Genomic DNA, 18,140 nt, shown 5'->3' with positions numbered 1-18,140 from the left:
GTGCTACTTGTCAATTTCAAGGATACTATGATTGAAGTACATAATAATAAAATAAAAATTATAACTGTTTTGATTTATGCATCAAATTTAAAATGAGGCTCAACCATATTAATAAAACTTAAATAACTATGTAAAGAGAAATCAAGAAACAATAGAAAGAAAGAGAAGATGGATGGTGGAAAAATGGTAGAAAAGACAAAAAAAATATGAAGTCCTTTTGATAAAGAAGTTAGGTGTATATAACTTTTCTACTAACTTGTACAAGCCGTGGTGGTGGGGTCTTTGAGAGCCCTGTAGAATCCTTTATCGCAGTGACAGATGGTGGCGGCTTGGTCATGGCTGGAGCTATGTAGAGGACACTTGGAACATTTAGTGTTCCCGGCATACGCCTTGAAGAAGCCAGGCTTGCAAGCTGGAGAAAAAGAGAGGCGGAAGAAGACGGTTACAGAAGGTTAGTGTTTCTCACGCAACTTTATAGCGCACATACATTTAATTCACATCTCCAGCTGCTTCTCTCCTCACCTGTGGTCTGACCTTATTTCCCGAGGTACTATGGATCACTGTCACCTTCTTATTAGCTCACTAAGGAAGAGGCACACACCTGTAATGGCCAACTCACACAACCCACAAATGTGTTTGTAAATCAACACTAAGAAAACACATTAGAGCTAAACCCAGGTGATTACCAGATGTACTGCTGGCAAGCGGCAGCAGAACAGCAAGTGGCCGACTGAATGTTAATATAACCTTACTGTTTCACATAATGTGGCCACATTATTTGGCAGTTAGCATGTCTGCTGATGTTGGCATGGAAACCATCCTTAGTTGGCTGATAATGAAAATAATTCAGCCATTCCTGTTTTTGGGTCTAAATAATATATAAAAGTGTGAAAATGAAATGCTACACAACCTGAAAATTTGAAAGTTGGGGACCAAAATTCATTATCCTCCAAAAACCATGACTGTTTGTAGGCTACAAAATGAGGCTAAATATATCCATCAAAACAATAAGGGGCTTATCTTTGGACAGTAGTGGACAGGACTCCTGCTTAATAAATACTTTCAACGGTATCCATGAATCCATGTGAACATTTGACCTTTGAACACCAAACTGTAAGAGATGGGGTGTGCCACATTTGAAGAAATTCCATCCAGGCGTTTCTGAGATATCATTCATGAGAATGGGTCAAATAGGGATCACAGTGACATTGACCTCTGATCCCAAGATCGAACCAATCTATCCCTGGTACCAAGGGAACCTTTTGGCCAAGTTTGAGGAAATTCCTTCAAGGTGTTCTTGAGATCTCGCTTTCACAAGAGCGGGAATGACAGACAACCCGAAAACAGCAAATTGCCACCACAGAGGTATAATTAGTAGCTACATCAACAGCGAGTACAATAGTGCAATATACATGCATAAGATAACAAATACTCGATATAATATTGTCTTAAAATGCAGGTATATATCTAAGTTTAAGGCATTAAAACTAAAAAATCAGGAGCTAAATGCTAGGGAAGAGCCACTGGAACAATTTATTTTAATCAGCAGATTTAATAGAGTCCACACGTTCAGTTCTCTTGAATACAGAGTAAAGTTTGTTGTGTTTGTGAGGCAGGAAAAAGGTGAGCTATTAACATACAAATAATGCACTATGAAAATGTAATCACAACCTGCTTTCACTCTAAAACCTCCATCCACTTACATAGTCCATTCTGCTGACCCGGGTATTCTCAGTTTTCCATCCTCACACCAGTTCACTTTCGACTACCTCCAGTTTTAACTTCCCATTTCTTTCTTTCCATCAACCCAACCAACTCTCCTTATCTCGCCAATTTTTCTCCAACTGTTTTGCTCTGCCACCGTTTTCACCTTTTCTTGTTTTTCATCTTTATTCCAATATATTTTCTCTTCCCATCTGTCCTCCTGCTTTCCTCTCTGTCGCTCTTTTCCTTAAGGCTTATCAGAAGATGGCAGAACCATTGCAGATTGCCTCCTTCTTCCCAGACTTATCTCGGCAGAGAAGAACAAAGCATTAATAGTGCCGTTATTTAATATTCTGGGAATTCTGGGATAATTGTATTGCAGAGTAATTTGTCTAAGAATATTTGTGTGTGGGTGGGATAATAATTTCAAAATTAGCAAATAAATATGCCCGCTATAAGACAGACAATGCCGTGAAGGCGCAAAAAGGTAACACTGAGAATTCAATCAAGACTTTATGATAAACAGCCAGAGGGATTTTTTTTAATTTTAATATTTTCCATAGCTGTGATAAGTAGGCAGAAAGATGCAGTATAGTGAGGCAAGTTTATTTATTTTCTTCCTCACATCATCCTCTTTTACGCCAACACTATAATCTGTTATATATAAAATGAGCCATTTTGATCATATGGTGGCAAGTTTAACACTGTTTCACATGAATGATGGTCATCTGACCATTAACCATTATTGTACACACGACTGCTTGTAATGAACTGTAGTCTCTAGATTATCCTGGTGAAATCAAGTAAACTGTTTTTGGTCTTTGTTTGTACACCAGTCAGACACAACATTAAAACCACTGACAGGTGAAGCATAAACAATACGACAGCCCAGCAATAAGTCCCCCCTTCATTATTATGTTCAGTTGTTGTCCTCACCATTTAAATGAATTGGTTTGACAAAGTATTAGGGGCACTTCTCAGTATAACCCAGAGCAGCTCAACAGCACCACATATTAGTTCCAGGATCATAATTTAAATGAATCAACACCTCCCAATTAGATTGAATAACAACTGAACATAATAATCGTTATGAAGGGAAGACTTATTGGGCTGTTGAATTATTCTTTATATATTTGTTGCTTCACCTTTGAGTGGTTCTAAATGTTGTGGTTGATCGTGTGTAGTCATGTTGTAAAGGAGAATCTTATTCAATAGGGTCAGTAGATGGAGATCCAGTAAATTAACATGTAAATGTAAATGTCAGCTTGGGAAAACTCTGGGAGAGCACTGGTTGAGCATTAGAGAGCTGACCTCAGGCAGGATTGTTGTTATTTGAGCTGCTCTCGTGCTTCAGGATCAACAGTTTCATTTGTTCATTCAAATGATAATAATGAATTGTGTACAGACTTGTAGAAGTACAGTGTGTCACACCAACCGGGAACAATATGTATTAAATATTATTCCAATATATTTTTCTCTAAACAACATCTTCAATGTTACTAAACAGAGAAACATCTAGTGGATAGTGTCATCACCCCACAGGCTACTGTTATCAACCACATTTTTACATATTTCAACAATGTTTCTTAAAAACGTGTCTACATATCATTTTGGCAGATGGTTCTAACTAGATACAACAATTCTCATGAGCCTCAACCTACTGCAATTGAGGAGCCAGTCGGAGGTGCAAATTGGAGCAGTTGGGACTCGTAAATGTTGAGTTGTTGCAAAAAAACAAACAGATCTGACATATAATTTAAAAGTGAAGCAATTTAAGCTGTAGCACACACAGACTAATAGAAAAGACAAACAACACATATGCTGTATGTACAGTATTTATGTTGTTTTGGCAGATGAGCCAGAATTTGTCATTTGGGATGGGTTGATGAGCTAAACTCGCTTATCCTTCAGGAGTAGAGGTCTCCAAGCTTTTTTCCTCTGAGAGCTCCTTTGATCTAGCGAGTAGATTGCAATCTACTGGTTGGAGAGCCCTGCTTTAGAGGGTTGTGGGGAGCAGGCTGCCTATCCCAGCTGTAAGTGGGTGAGAGGTGGGGTACACCTCGGACAGGTCACCAGTCACTCACAGGGCTAACACAGAGGAATAGATAACCACTCAAGCTCATGTTCACATGTTGTCTGCATGTTTAGAACCAGCAGTTAATCAACATGCTGGGAGGAAGCCGAAGCACCCAGAGAATAACCCTGCAGGCATGGAGAGGAAATGCAAAGTTGAGACAGATATTTAGCAAAAGAAATAAAGTTTATGTCTAATAGATTAACCAACTGATTGCTGATCCATTAAAATTGACTTTCTATACAGCTATAGATTCTATTTAATTCCAGAAAGCTACATTTCCTTTATACACGGTGGTCAAAGGTGACTAAATGCCTCAAAACCTTCACTGTTTTTGTTTATAAAGAGAATGAGAACTTTGAATGACTTGTGAAGTGAAAACAGGAGGAAATATAAAGATGTAAAAAGGGATGAGATGAAAGATTGACACAGAGGCAGAAATCCTCGCCAGAATCCCATTGCTGCTTAGCTCCTAATGAGAAGAGTAATTTGTCACCCAGCTTCCAATTTTTGAGGCACCTCATTCACATGGATATTACTTTCCTCCGATGCTGAGGTCCTGCCAAAGGCAACAAACACACAGATTCATTTGAAATTCCAGCTGCTCCCTGCTCTATGGTATAAGCTGGCAAGATCACCACCAAAAAGCAATTACCATACTCATACCTCTTTTTCTATCAAAAAGTTAGAAAATAACCCACCACCCCATACTCGCACACACACGCACACACACACACACACACACACACACACACACACACACACACACACACACACACACACACACACACACACACACACACACACACACACACACACACACACACACACACACACACACACACACACACACACACACACACACACACACACACACACACACACACACACACAATGGGATCTAATTTGATAACTATCAGTTGCTCAGGTTTTTGTCATTTTTCTTCATGTCATGTCTTTTTCATGAAAGGAACAAAACTGGCATAAAAACAAGTAGTATAGCTAGTAATAGCTTTAGGGCTGAAACTAAAAACTCATCATTCAATTATTATGCCTGTTTATTTTGTCGATCAATCAATTAATATTTAGTCAGGAATATTAGAAAATATTGAAAATTGTCAGATCTACTTTTTGCACATCTTATAAAGATGTATTCAAATGTCTCCTTTTACTTCTCCAGCAGTCCAAGATCCAATAATATTCAGTTCAGTATACTGTATGACAAAGAAAATGAGCAAATCCTCTGTTTGAGAAGCAGAGAATGAAGCTGCTTGGCAGCAATTGTTACATAAAAAGTCACCGTCTCCATCCTGACAGTAAGAGGGACTAAAAGTCTTACTTAAATCTGCAGTCTTCCCTTTCTGGCCATTCGGGGGCAGCATGACAAACTGTCGGCACATCGTTATATTATAAACTCTGATATTGCAAATGTGATAAGAAAACAGTTGCCGATTGTATGCAGCAGATCTGGAGCCGCGTTAGCATTAATTTGGGTTTATATTTGTGCCCACCTGACACATCCAAGTCAAAAAGATTTCACTTTCACACTCAGTCTCTGGCTCTGTATCATTCTCCATCAACTCCGAATGAAAGTATTTGGCCCTTTAGTTGCTAAATTTACATTCAGCAAGTTGTCCTTTCCTTTAGCAGCATGGATATTGGTCATGTGGAGGGAGTGTAAAGTTAGTTTTTAGTTAGTTTTTCTTCAAATGTTTGCTGCCTGCTAGCTGAAAACCCTGCTGATAAGACCCCTGAGTGAAAACCAAAACACTGAGCTGAAAGACACTGTAAAGGGAAACTGTAGAGTTGGTTGATAGTTCTCTGTGGATTCATTGCTACAAGAGATCCATAAAAATATTGATTAGTGAGGATTAAACAATCAATGCAAGATGTTTCAAAGCATATGTGAAGGCTTCAGATTTCAGATTCATCAGGTAGCCTTCAGGGGTTTGGTCAAGCAAAGTACATGACCCACACATTTGCAGGGATGTAATGACACCAGTTAAGAGATATGAATTGTTTGGGTATGTAGGGTAGGAAGTTTTCTCTTGGCTTTACGTTGTCAGAAACAGATGGAGCCAGAGACTATGTTTACCCTGGTCTCTCAGCTTTGATATGCAGATGGGAAGTTCACAGAGAATGAGTGATGCCCTAGTCTGGTTATGCACTGTTAGAGGCCAGAGTAAACACAGTCCTTAATGGACAGAAGAGGGGCACAGTGACTCAGATACAGCAGAGGAATGTATTGATCGCCACCTTTCCATTCCACTCTACCTGAATTTAAGGTCACAAGTTTGTACTTCAGGCTGGAATTCAGCAGTGAGTACTGTCAACTTATGAGCACTCTGACATGGACATATCAGTGGCACAACACAGAAAGGGAAAAAAAAAGACTGACCAAGTTTAATATGTCTCTAAACTGTCTATTAATTTGCTTCCTTGCCATCAACTCTCCTCAACTGCAGAAAAAGAACCGGGGTGGCTTGGCATCAATTTCAAAAGATGTACTGGCTTTGAAAACTGATGTTTAGTATATTTTGTGGAAACCAAAATATTTGAATTTGTCAGATGCTGAGTGAAATCACTTATCTTGCTGGTGGGTTTTTGGTCTTGTCTGCATATGTACTTGGATTCAAATAAAAATACGAAAAGACATCTCTATTAGCTTCCCCTGGAATTCACTGCCTCCTTTTGAATATGGTGCTGTGACGAAAGGATGTGGAACAAATAGCATTAGCTCTATGATGTTGCTTTATCTAGGTCATGATATAACCAGCCTATCTCTGAGTAATCCTCTTGTGGCTGACACTGAATGAAAGGAATAGAATAATAAAGCACTCGATTGAGATGTCAGAACAGTCTGGCAGAATGCTATTGGGGTGGAAAGAAGGGTTTGATAAGCGCTGATGCCTTTGTTTAGGCAGCTGGGAGGGAAAGATGGACGTGTTACCGCAGAGCTCTGCTTATATTTGGGAGCATTGGGGTTTTCCCCATGCTCGCTCTCTCTCTCTCTCTCTCTCTCTCTCTCTCTCTCTCTGTCTCTGTCTCACTCCCCCTCTGTCGCTCTCTCTCCCTCTTTTGCTCTTTCCCCATGCTGCCTCTCAGACAGCTTTGATCACAGCACCCTTTGAAGCAGTGTTCCAAAATGAAAACGAGGAGAAAGCAGAAGTCATCGCAAGTTCATGCCTAAACTTCCTGCAACTACTTGCAAAGTGCACATCTTCGTTACAGCTACAGCTCTGTCAGACCTATATGGAAGTTATTGATGAGAAAAAAAAAATAATTGGGCATAAATCATTTAAGCCATAAATCATTAATCATAAGGCCATAAAGTGTTGCTACTATTGAACACCTCTTTTCACCTGATGTTAAAGAGCTGGAAGACGCTGTTTGAGAATTCCACAGCAAAACGCTCTTGATAGAAATACAGAAAAACAACAGTGAAGCAGAACCTCTGGTTTATTTCACTCAAGACACTTCATCAGTACTTCGTAGAGGGGTGAATCTTAAAGAACAGCCATTTGGAGAACTGCACTTGTTTTCTTTCAGACTAACCCATCAGATTGATCAATATTAGTTTTATGTCCATACGTCCACTGCAGAGGTAACCAAGGGAAATGTTGCAGACAAACAGACTGGACAAGACTGTCTATTTTTATTAGTTTGATTTTAGAGCTGGAAACAATTACTTGATTTAATTTCACTTGATTTAGTGAACTGAAGGAAAATTAATTTGTATCTATTTTTAAAATTGATTAAACATTCTCTGGTTCCAGCCTCATGAATGTTGAACTAATTGAACTTGTGCTGTCAGTTGGATAAAACAAGCAATTTAAAGACATTACTTAGGGTTCGAGGAGAAATTTGTATCTACATTTTCCTCTTTCGTTGACACTTCATATACAAAACAATTAATAAGCAAATCATTTTCAGATTAATTTATTATAAAAAATTATCATCAGCTGCAACACCTGTTTGGTTTCCATGTTGTACTTTGAATGCATATAGATCCACGGATGGGTCATGACCCTCATAAACACTCTCATTAACAACCTTCAATATCTATTATGGTTCTATTATGTGCATATAGCTCTTTATGCTAAAGCAGATGATATGTTGCTAACAGCATAGGAATGCATTTTATACATAATGTTTTTGCCAAAGTATGCAGCTGACCTTTTCATATCTCTGGGAATATTAGATATGCACATGATTTTTGCATCGATGTAATAAAATATATTGGATTAGCTGAACACAGACATAACTGTTTGGTTGTTTTATCCATTGGCAGCATCCAAACTTATTTTTTAGCAAAATATGCTGTATCAAAATAATGTAAAATTACATTACACTCTCGAAGTGTCTGTCCACTTAGGTTTGTTATTTTGAACAATATCCAGTATGTATGGCTGAAAAAAAAAGAAAAGACAAACATTGTTTTCCAAGTGCCAAGTGGGTTACTGCTGCAAGAGTTACTGACCCATTCACTGTAGCGGCTGCCAAGATCCCCTTGATGCTGGTGCAACTACAGTACAATCAAGAGAGGCAACCACTGTCAGCTAAAGGGGTTGAACAGGGAGAGTATAAATGTAGGACATAGACTAGCGACGCCATGAGTGTGTGTGCTGCTCCTACACTGCAGTCTCATCAGTAATCTCTCCTGACAGGCTCCTGTGTTGTTTAACTTTAACTTGAAATGATTGAGAGCAAACGAGGGAGAGAAAAGATAAATTAAAAAAAAAAAACAGATAAAAGAGAAGATAAAAAGAAAAATTACACCCGAGGAGCAAATAAAGGAGATATTACAGCTTGTCCTACATATCAGCTGTACTAATGACTGTTGGAGTTCTCTCTGTAATACCCCGAGTAACCACATCACCACAGGGGGACTACGTGGATTTCACCCCAACGAGCTGAGACTGCTGCAAAATGTGGTAAGTAACACGGAGTGCACTTCAATTGTAATCATGCAGTGTGGCTCCATTTAGCTCCTGCCTTAATTACAAGAGTAAATCTGAGTCTTGTAAATGAAAGGGAAGGTTGGGAGAGTTTCAGAAATGACTAGGTGCGAGCTAAATTAGCTGTGAAACTAACAAATGAAGGCAATTAGCTAGCTAGCCCCCAGTCTGTCTGCACAGTCTAATTGAGAAACCAGGCCAAAAAACTATCTGGAACAAGTCAACAGTTTCTTTAACTTTTTCTCAATTTGTTTAGCTGATAATGGACCACATTTAGGCAGTGCTGAGACAACTGATTAGGTATGCACAAAAAGCCATTCACAGAAGCATTGTGGTGTTCAGAATTAGATTTGAGTGTTGAGTGAGTGATTTCTGTGTACATGTTAAGTGGCTGTATGTTTGCAGTTATGCACACTGAATGATACTCATCAAGGTAACATCAGACATAAACACCACAAATTCAAAACCAGCTGGATATTACAAAAACAAATCCCTTTCCCATTTGAACTACATCGTTGACAGAGTCCAGAGAGGTCCTCATGAGAGCCAAAGCAATTATTATTAAATGTCAGGAAACCCTCGGTGTGAAACACAATCTCTTCCTATGCGCATTGTTTATGATTTCATAGCAGAAAAGGATTGCAATGAGAGACAGTGAGTGTGAATTACATGGGAGAAATGAAAGAAGAGGAACAAAGGGCAAGCAAGTGAAGAGTAAACAAAGTGGACAAGACAGAGGAGAAGATGATGCGGGGAGGTGGAGCTGAAAAGGGATGAAGAGAAATGTGGATGGAAAGGATCAGACAAGGATGCAGGATCTTAGACCGAGAGGAGGGAATATCAGTTCTGTAAAGTCAAACTCCTGCAGATGACTGCGGAGGCCCTAGAGATCTGTTAGTGTGATGCAATGCCTCCTTCCTCTCCTCTCCTCTCCTCTCCTCTCTTATCCTCTCCTATCTAATCCTCTCCTCTCCTCTCCTCTCCTCTCCTCTCCTCTCCTCTCCTCTCCTCTCCTCTCCTCTCCTCTCCTCTCCTCTCCTCTCCTAAAATTAGTACAAACACACACACACAAACATGTCTGAAGCAGCTTCTCACCGCGGCAGTAGCCATCCATCTCCTCGTGGCCAATGCTACAGACACAGCGGCCCAATGGTACCAGCCAGTCTCCGTCGGCACCACAGTACAGTTTGGGTGTGTCCCTCTCTTCTGCATTCTCCACACATGCACCCCTCACTTCCACCAAAGAGGATGAGTCCATGTGTGGCACTGTGTCAGGAAATGCTGCCAGGTTTCTTAGCGTCGATGGGCAGCGTTTGTAGAAAACCTTTATGTGAAGGAGAAGAACAGGAGGATTGAGCAATGCAGGGCTTGTGAAAGATGTAGGTGTAGTTCATGCAAACATGACCCGGTTCACTGACCTTGACAGACACTAGAGCAATACAAGCGCCCACATCCTGGAAGGCCAAGTAGAAGCCCTTCTGTGTCACCGGCCCCACCTCCCTAACCTCAGTATTGAGGCGAAGAACCCGATCTCCAAGATCTGTCTGTGTGAAACTTTCATCTGCTGCTATGGTGTCCACCTTGAAGCCAACAACACACACTCCAGTTAAATTCTACTGAATGATACCAGTAGCGCAACCGAGAACTCTTTGTCACAGATCCAATAACCAACCTTGGCATAGTCGGTGGGCCGAAATCGCGTCATTGCAGAGAGCGGCTCATCTGTCTGCAGGTAGAAGAGGTTGAAGGTTTCCTTACAGGTACCAGACACCCAGGGGATGGAGTTACAGTCTCTCAGTGTGAAACGCAGCTCCACATATACCTGAGTTAAAAGAAAGAAAAATAAATAAACAAATCATCACAAACTCATTAGATGTTTAAGATATTATACATGTATTAAACATTTTCCCGATGGCTCAATAGCCGGCCTGTTTTCTGTCTTTGGTGAATCCTATTTCCTAATATTTCTGAAGGGGTTATGGCTATTTTTGTAACCATAAAAATCATATTAAAATCAATCAAATTCAAGCATTTTAGCAGTGAACTAAATCACTGAAAGTAACCCAAATACATAGGCAATAAAAGATACATTTGAGAATGTACAATAATCTTTTACATGATTAAGTGTAACCAATGAAAACAGTTTTATAAAATGGAGGTTTCTGCCTTTTCAAAGTAGACGGAGAGAGGTAATTTTCTAAATCTGATGGTCTAGCCAGACTCTATTTTGCAATACAGCTGTGTTTCACATGAGGAGCCCTCCAGTCAATGTGTACAGAAGGAATGCTGCTCCATCTTTGATTTATTACGAGCTGCTCTGTATTGACTTTAATGGAAATCAGCCCCTCTCTGACTGAAGTGGTGTTTTTTTTGTCACTGTGAGGTACATCTGCCTGCCATTTTTATCCCCCGATAGGTTATATAGAAAACGCTATTCCCTCCAGGGTGTTTTACACTTTCTCAACCTTGAGACAATGTCACAACCACAAACCCTGCGTCGAGACTTCTTCATTTGCTCCAAATTTCAGACAAAGATTTCTGAACAGCTATGTGTCAGAGGAAGTGTTGTGATGTGGTCCAGACCCTCTGTGCAGCTTGCCGCTGGATCCATCCAGACCGTAGCCAGTTGTTTTGGTTCGGCTCCATTACATGGCAAACCTGGAAGGTGTGGATCGGTCTGTTCTGCTCATCCATCTCTGTGATAGCATCCCACTGTCAAAATACAGGAAGAAAATATGGGTTAATCTGTGAATAACACCTGACGTAGTTTGTGTTATTGTAAACAAAATGTCTTTGGCTCCAACTGTAAGAACATCAAAAACAAAACACACAAGCAGGAAGCAAGGAGCTTAAATATACAGTTAATTTAAGCAGCACATTTGCTCAATTTCTGGAGAGCAGTTGTTCAATAATAGGACTGTCCTGCAAGCATTATATTTGGTATCATTTTGGCGAATTGACCCTTTAAGACAACAGCAATTTGTAGATTAGTGTTAGTGACAGGGATATGTCTAAATACATTCAGCTATGGTTATGTGTTATATTAGTATTTTCTAGGCTTTATACAATAGCAAATAGTAAAATGGAGATTGTGTTTGGGGATTATAATAAATGCACCTCTGAATGATCAGGTTTCAGAGCTATTCCATAAAAGGTTCAATCTGTGCACCTTCTTTTGCATGTGGTGAAACTTAATTTCTATAGAAACCTGATGCTTGAGAGACACCAAGTTAGTTTCACCAATGTTTTCAAGCTGTTGCATCAGCCAGACTCTCTCATTTGTCTGCTCTGCTTTAACGGTGTGATAATCAGAGCTTCAAAAGCCCTAACATTTATTGACAGAACTTCTTTCTCGCAACTCCTGTGGCATTACATGAATGGCTGTGATTGTGCCAGTTGCACAGCTGGATATGTAATTATAACTCAAGAGCAAGAGACACATGGAAAATATATAGCATGTCTATCCTGTAAAGGCCATGGCAGAGATGTGTGAATGAGACTACATTTTTCTACAAATAATTTGGATAACAGTTTTTATTTCTTATATAGTAAATGAAAAAACAAATAGTTGTGTCAAGAACCAACAAAAGGGAGTTTGGCAGTGAAGTTCAAATTACAACTCCTCTCTCCTACAACAGGCCAGTTATGTTGTGAAGTGGGTGTTAATATTGGATCACTGGTTTCAGAAAGTTACAGAAATGGTCAAACACAATTCCCTCTATTCAGAGGCTGGATCCTACAAAGGATCCCCCACAGAGATGGTTGCTTGATCTTCTCCAAATGAGACAGTGGAGCCTCACACAGACCAAACCCTAATGGCTTCCTCATCAAATCTAAAAAAATCCACCATCGAATTCATCACTGAAATGCAAACATTTCACTCAACAGTGTAATATACTCTGATCAGCAATATATCCCAGCTGCAAGCAAGGAAAAAAATCAGCAGACTTTATGCTCGTCTTCCTTAATTTTCAGCAATGCCTTTCTAATCTAAATGTAGATACATATATTTATCACATAAACTGAATCAATTAATAAAAAGAACCATAAGAGAGAAAATAAAAGATAAACACAATGCAGTTATGTGACATTTGTTGACATTACCACTTGACAAGGATCAGCCGAAAGCTCGATTAAACATGTGATGGCGTGAAGCTGTCCTCCCATGACACATCACCCTCGGCAACAATACAGTGGAATTTAGCACTAGAGACCTATTTTGTTTTCGCTCTCCAAACAACAATCTTTCCATAAATCCAACCAAATTGTTATTGTGCCTCAACCTAATCAAACCTTCACGCCATAAAATGAGGTACTGTTTGTTCTCCTGCCGCCAGTATCTATATCATATCAGACGGTAAGGACAAACTGCAGGACACAAACTTCCTGGATGGTGTACAATGGATTATGGGATAATGGGGGTAGGGACAGAGCTGCTAAACAGATTTCAGCTGAACGGGGGTCACTATCCACTAAACCTTCCTCTGACCTCCTCTCTCACAATCTTCGTCAAGATGTGGAGGACTGAAGCTCCCTGATTGCACACTATCATTTCCAGGTCACAGACTATAGCATGGAGGTCATGAGAAAGCACACGCAGCTACAAAGAAAACACTCTGTGACTGCTTATTGATTTTACTCTTCACTAAGCCGCCCCTGCATTATGTAAATCTCTACCTGTGATTGCTGCAAAATGGGGCGTTCAATAGAAGAAAACTATCCAGAGCTCCTGTGTTGGATGCGACATGCATACATTTTAAAACACACACACAAGGACACGGGAGTCGTGGAGGAAATTAAAACAACTGAGGTAGAGTGTTCCCTAATATAAATTATTAAATAGCACTTTAACCTTGACTGGAGTGTGCAAAAGCAATTAATCTTATATTAATTAAGCTATCTAAATAAGCTCTATGTGTCACCCATGGGCCAAATGATTAATCAATCATACTCACTTCTTTCATTTGGAACTCTGGCCTCCCAATAATGTCTTGCTCTTGCCTTTATGATGTTAAGAGGACTTTGAAGTAGACTGTAATCATAAATATCTCTTCCATCTGTAATAGTTTAGAAAAAATAAAAAGCCGGTCTTTGTGTTTGCTCATATTTTCCCCACTGGTCCACTTTGCCAGTAGGGCAAAGTTTTACTGTCTCCTTGTATATTCTCAATGGCCAAGCAGCCCCCCCAAAAAAATCTAAATAACTCTTTTCCCATATTTCGTTGATTTATTAGTCCTAATGTGTACAACCCTGTGGTTCTCTGTAATATAAACAGAATGTATGATACCAACGTTTCAGCGGGCATTTATGACCTTAATAATAAACTCTTGTGTTGAGACAATGCTGAGAGTGTTTCCCACGTGTTGAGAAATTAATTTTAGTAGTGCGAGGCACGGTATGTGACCGACGGGCATACAGAGACTTATGCAGGTTAGAGGGCGAGAGTGCCATCCAAATTATTTTATTTTATTATTTCGTTTTTAGATTTATTGTTGTGTTTATCTAATTGTCTTGCCTTGATTTGCTTTATGTAACTTTAACATAAAACTTAAACTGAGTTTCATTGCACCTGTGTATAATGACAATAAAAATCGTTCTCAATTTTGATTTTCTATAGCTACAATTCGCTTTACTGTTAATATACATATATATAATTATTATATATATATATATATACATAATTATTACGTATTCATTATTTTCAAGACAAAAAATACAATCACATACTTTGAGGAAAAGCAGTCCAGTATTGAGCCAGCCAGGCCACTAAAATATCAGGATCAAATCAAATGTCACACAAAACAGAAACTCTACTATTGACAGTATTTGTTCTTCAGCCGTTAACAACTTTGACAAGAATTGCTAAGAAAAATACTTGATAGTAAAGAGGTGTTCACAAGGGTTGAAATATCCTCAGACAAACAATCAAAGCGCTTTTAAACAGGGAGGTGGAAGGGGCGCGTGCCAAACGGCACCGGGCGCACCGGGCGCACCGGGCGTCTCCACGCTGCGGGCGCAGCCTGGTGGGTCGGCGGGCAAGATACTGGCTATCATCCAGCGGTGCAAAGGAGTTTGAAAGACGGAGGAAAGCGATGTGGCCTCTCGTACCGTCTTACTCACAGCCCGGGGGTCGTTCAGAGGTTCGTCCCGCCGAGCTGACATGGAGGCCCCGGAGCGGCTAGGCGGAAGGTCAGCTACGTTTTCTGCCGGAGAAGGTTATTTATTAACTTCTAAGTGGATATCGGCTACAGAATACAGAAGACCTCGGGCGGAGACGCCGTGGACTCATCGGCTTCACAACAGTGAAGGTGTGACTTGTAAATTGTAAGTAAAAGCAACACCAGAAGAGACCCTACGTAGCTAAGCTAGCAGTAGTCGAGGCATCAAAACACTTCAAACCTAACAACCCAAAAGTTGAACTCTTTTAACTTGTTTAAATTTATAGTAAAAAAAAAAAACTAAAAAAAACCACACACACACACACAAAAAAACAGGACGTAAAATCTGACTTAAATATATGCCATAAAACAGTGATAAAAAGTGTAATTTTATAACAGACCTTTAAACAGACCAGTGGACCTCCAGAGGGGCATCAGTACTTTAACATCTCTCCTCACTGCAGTGACATCAGTCACTACTTTTGCTGGTCATTTGCAAGGTGCCCTTATGAACACTGAAACAAGTGGTTTCTATTTCTATAATCATTCCTCCCGTTTATAAAGACTGTTTGAAGACAAGAGACAAACTCTTTACTCTGTAAAAAAAAAAAAAAAATATATATATATATATATATATATATATATATATATATATATATATATATATTGTGAATTTTAGTAAGACAAATCAAGTCTCTCTTTTTGTTACTGTTCCCCAGCCCTGTACACACATGTTTTAGTTTTAAATGGTGTTGTAAAAAGGCTGTGACTTCACAAAACACCCACTTGATTTAATTTACCCACAATGCTGAAGCAACCTATTAGCATCAGTTACACTGGATTGTGTTACATTCTTCATCTGAATGAGGTGTGCCGCATTGTTCATAAGTGATCGCTCAAAGGCCCATATGATCGGGAGGAATGATTACAGCAAGCTAAACTTTCAGTGTTCACATAGGCTCTTGTTTATTGTTATAAGGCGCTAAAGGTCCATCCAATAGTAGAAGTTTTTCAGGCTGGACTGAAGTGTTTTCCATCCCTGGGAAGAAAAATAAATCTTAAAAAAAAAATGAAAATTCAAACGTATTCAGAGACCTCCACTGTTGCATATGACTGCAAGGCCTCGGCAGTGCTTTGCCACATGCCTTTCAGACTGTCATTTCTAAGATTTTCTGCAAGTGTAAAAAAGTGCAATTGCCGTAAAAGTCATAGAAAGTATCTTAAAGCAGGACTCGCACGCTTGATGTAAGAGGAGTTTCTTCAACATATACACTGTATATTCTCATCTCGTGGCCTCTTTGCAGAGCTTGAAACAGAAACTAAGTATATTTTTTTTCTTTTCTTTTTTTTTTTTTCAAAACACTTTCTGGTTTGCATAAGATCAGCATTAAGTAATTGGAGTACCATTATGCATACAAACAAGAGAAAATGGTGATTTGTCACTCTCTGTGCCTCAGTGTTGTAAAATGCACCCTTGGGATGTGGCATGGTTCAGAGCAGAGAAACGAATGCAAACCCCGAGTTTGAAAGATGAGCCGCAGCCCACGTTCTCTGAGGCAATCAGATATGCACTTACTAATCGCTCTGCCTATTAGTCCCAAGCTTAGCAGACTGTAGCAGGCAGAAACCAGGTTTGGAGTACCAGGTGTAAAACTAATTAATGTACTGAACTCGCACTAATATTGCAATATGAGAGTGAAACAACACGTTTTCTTGAAAGGGCCTGATTTAAAAAAAATTAAAAATAAACTAGTCGTCGACTTAGTTTTGAAGCTGACCTTGTGATGAAATACTGATACATGTTTTGGCATCATGGTGCTTGATTATGTTAAAAATGCCCCCACATATCATCACTATGACCTGCCCCTATGAAGCATCCTGTTGACTTCTGCTTGTTTAAGTGCACCTTCTCCAAGTCCCAATCTATGAGGGGCCATTTGCGTCAAGGTCATGTCGATATGTGGATGGAGACTGAGTATGTCGACTGAACATGTCACAAAACATTTGTAGATAAACTTTGAACTGTACTTCAGTTACGAGAAAACTGTTTTGACAATCTGTTTGTTTTTGTGAATTTTAAACTGCACTTCTGTCATCTTGCCCTCACTCCCTGCCATCCTGACGTGATGTTCTGCATGTCATCCTGATCTGACTGTGTTGTTGTAAAGGACATTGTGATGTGACAATCCCCCGTCATTTCACCAGCACCACAGGGAAATCGGTTTGCAGTTGGTTATTTGACAGACGTTCAATTCAGACTACTGGTGTAATCACACTGCCCTACTATATAGTTTTTTTCATGTTATTGCATAAACTTTTTTTTTTTTTTTTTTTTTTTTACAGTAGCCTCCATGTCATGTGACGTAAACCTATTTTTCTAAGTTATGTTAAACGCATGGGTTGAGCTTTTTGACCAAGTTACCGTAATGTCTGTTCATTTCAGCCACGTCATTATGCCTACCGGCATAATGCACGTTAAAGAAATAACTAAACACCTTTCACACAAACATTCAAATTCATTTTATTCATTCAAATTCCTTTTCTTATACATGACCAATTTTAGAAAGGATTTGTGAACCACAGGGTCACATGATGTGGAAGGTAATGGAAAAAAAAACCCCACAATATTTATGAAATATTGTGTATAAATGACAAAGTTATCAGATCCAATGTAAAGAAATGTGATGACACGATTTGTCCTGAGCTCTTCTGAACTGAATGTCTGTCGATTATCAAATGTCAGACTTCATGACAGCTGCAGTCAAATTACATCACTGTATTATTCCCAACGACACAGTCAGACCACAGAAGTCACCGTTTAAAGTTTAATATATGTTTGGTCACATGTTTGGTTGACATTAACAAAACCTCTCAAAATATTAATTTTAACAGTCATGAAAGGCATCAGTGTCTGCAAACAGACCAGCATTTAAAGGAGAGGGTGGAAAAGCAGGAAACACTTCATGATTATTGTTCATCAATGACTGTTTACTTTGAGTGTCTTAGTACCTCGTCAGACTTGAAGTAGACAGATTGCACCTGCTCAGTTTCCATCAGTTCGTTACGGTAGACACAAATAACATGTTGGAGTCGAGATGTGTTCTGGTACTTGATGTATCTGTAGTAAGAGTTGTGGTGTATAATATCATTAAGAAGGAAACATTCTCATCTGGGTTGTATGCAGTCGAACATTTAGTTAGGGATAGGTCATGATTTTTGAATAGTCTAATAGTTATTAAAATATAA

At 39.4% G+C, this 18,140-nt stretch overlaps 1 protein-coding gene across 4 annotated transcripts in view; it reads right to left on the bottom strand.

Moving 5' to 3' along the window:
* LOC138620491 (ephrin type-A receptor 6-like) overlaps nt 1-18,140 on the bottom strand; it is a 53,455-nt gene that overhangs the window by 20,070 nt on the left and 15,245 nt on the right. For all 4 annotated transcript variants that reach the window (XM_069697741.1, XM_069697743.1, XM_069697742.1 and 1 more), the window contains exons 3-7: nt 11,320-11,448; nt 10,409-10,558; nt 10,155-10,316; nt 9,832-10,060; nt 257-412 (exon numbers count right to left, since the gene is read on the bottom strand). In XM_069697741.1, coding sequence (XP_069553842.1) covers nt 257-412; nt 9,832-10,060; nt 10,155-10,316; nt 10,409-10,558; nt 11,320-11,448 — 826 coding nt within the window. The remainder of the gene's footprint in view (nt 1-256; nt 413-9,831; nt 10,061-10,154; nt 10,317-10,408; nt 10,559-11,319; nt 11,449-18,140) is intronic.

This window comes from Brachyistius frenatus, unplaced genomic scaffold (assembly GCF_029030835.1).
Source record: "Brachyistius frenatus isolate BFR_SWC_R1_liver_20210118 unplaced genomic scaffold, ASM2903083v1 Contig_24, whole genome shotgun sequence".
NCBI lineage: Eukaryota > Metazoa > Chordata > Actinopteri > Embiotocidae > Brachyistius > Brachyistius frenatus.
Note: the sequence above shows the minus strand (reverse complement) of the source record. Positions and strands in the feature narration are given on the sequence as shown.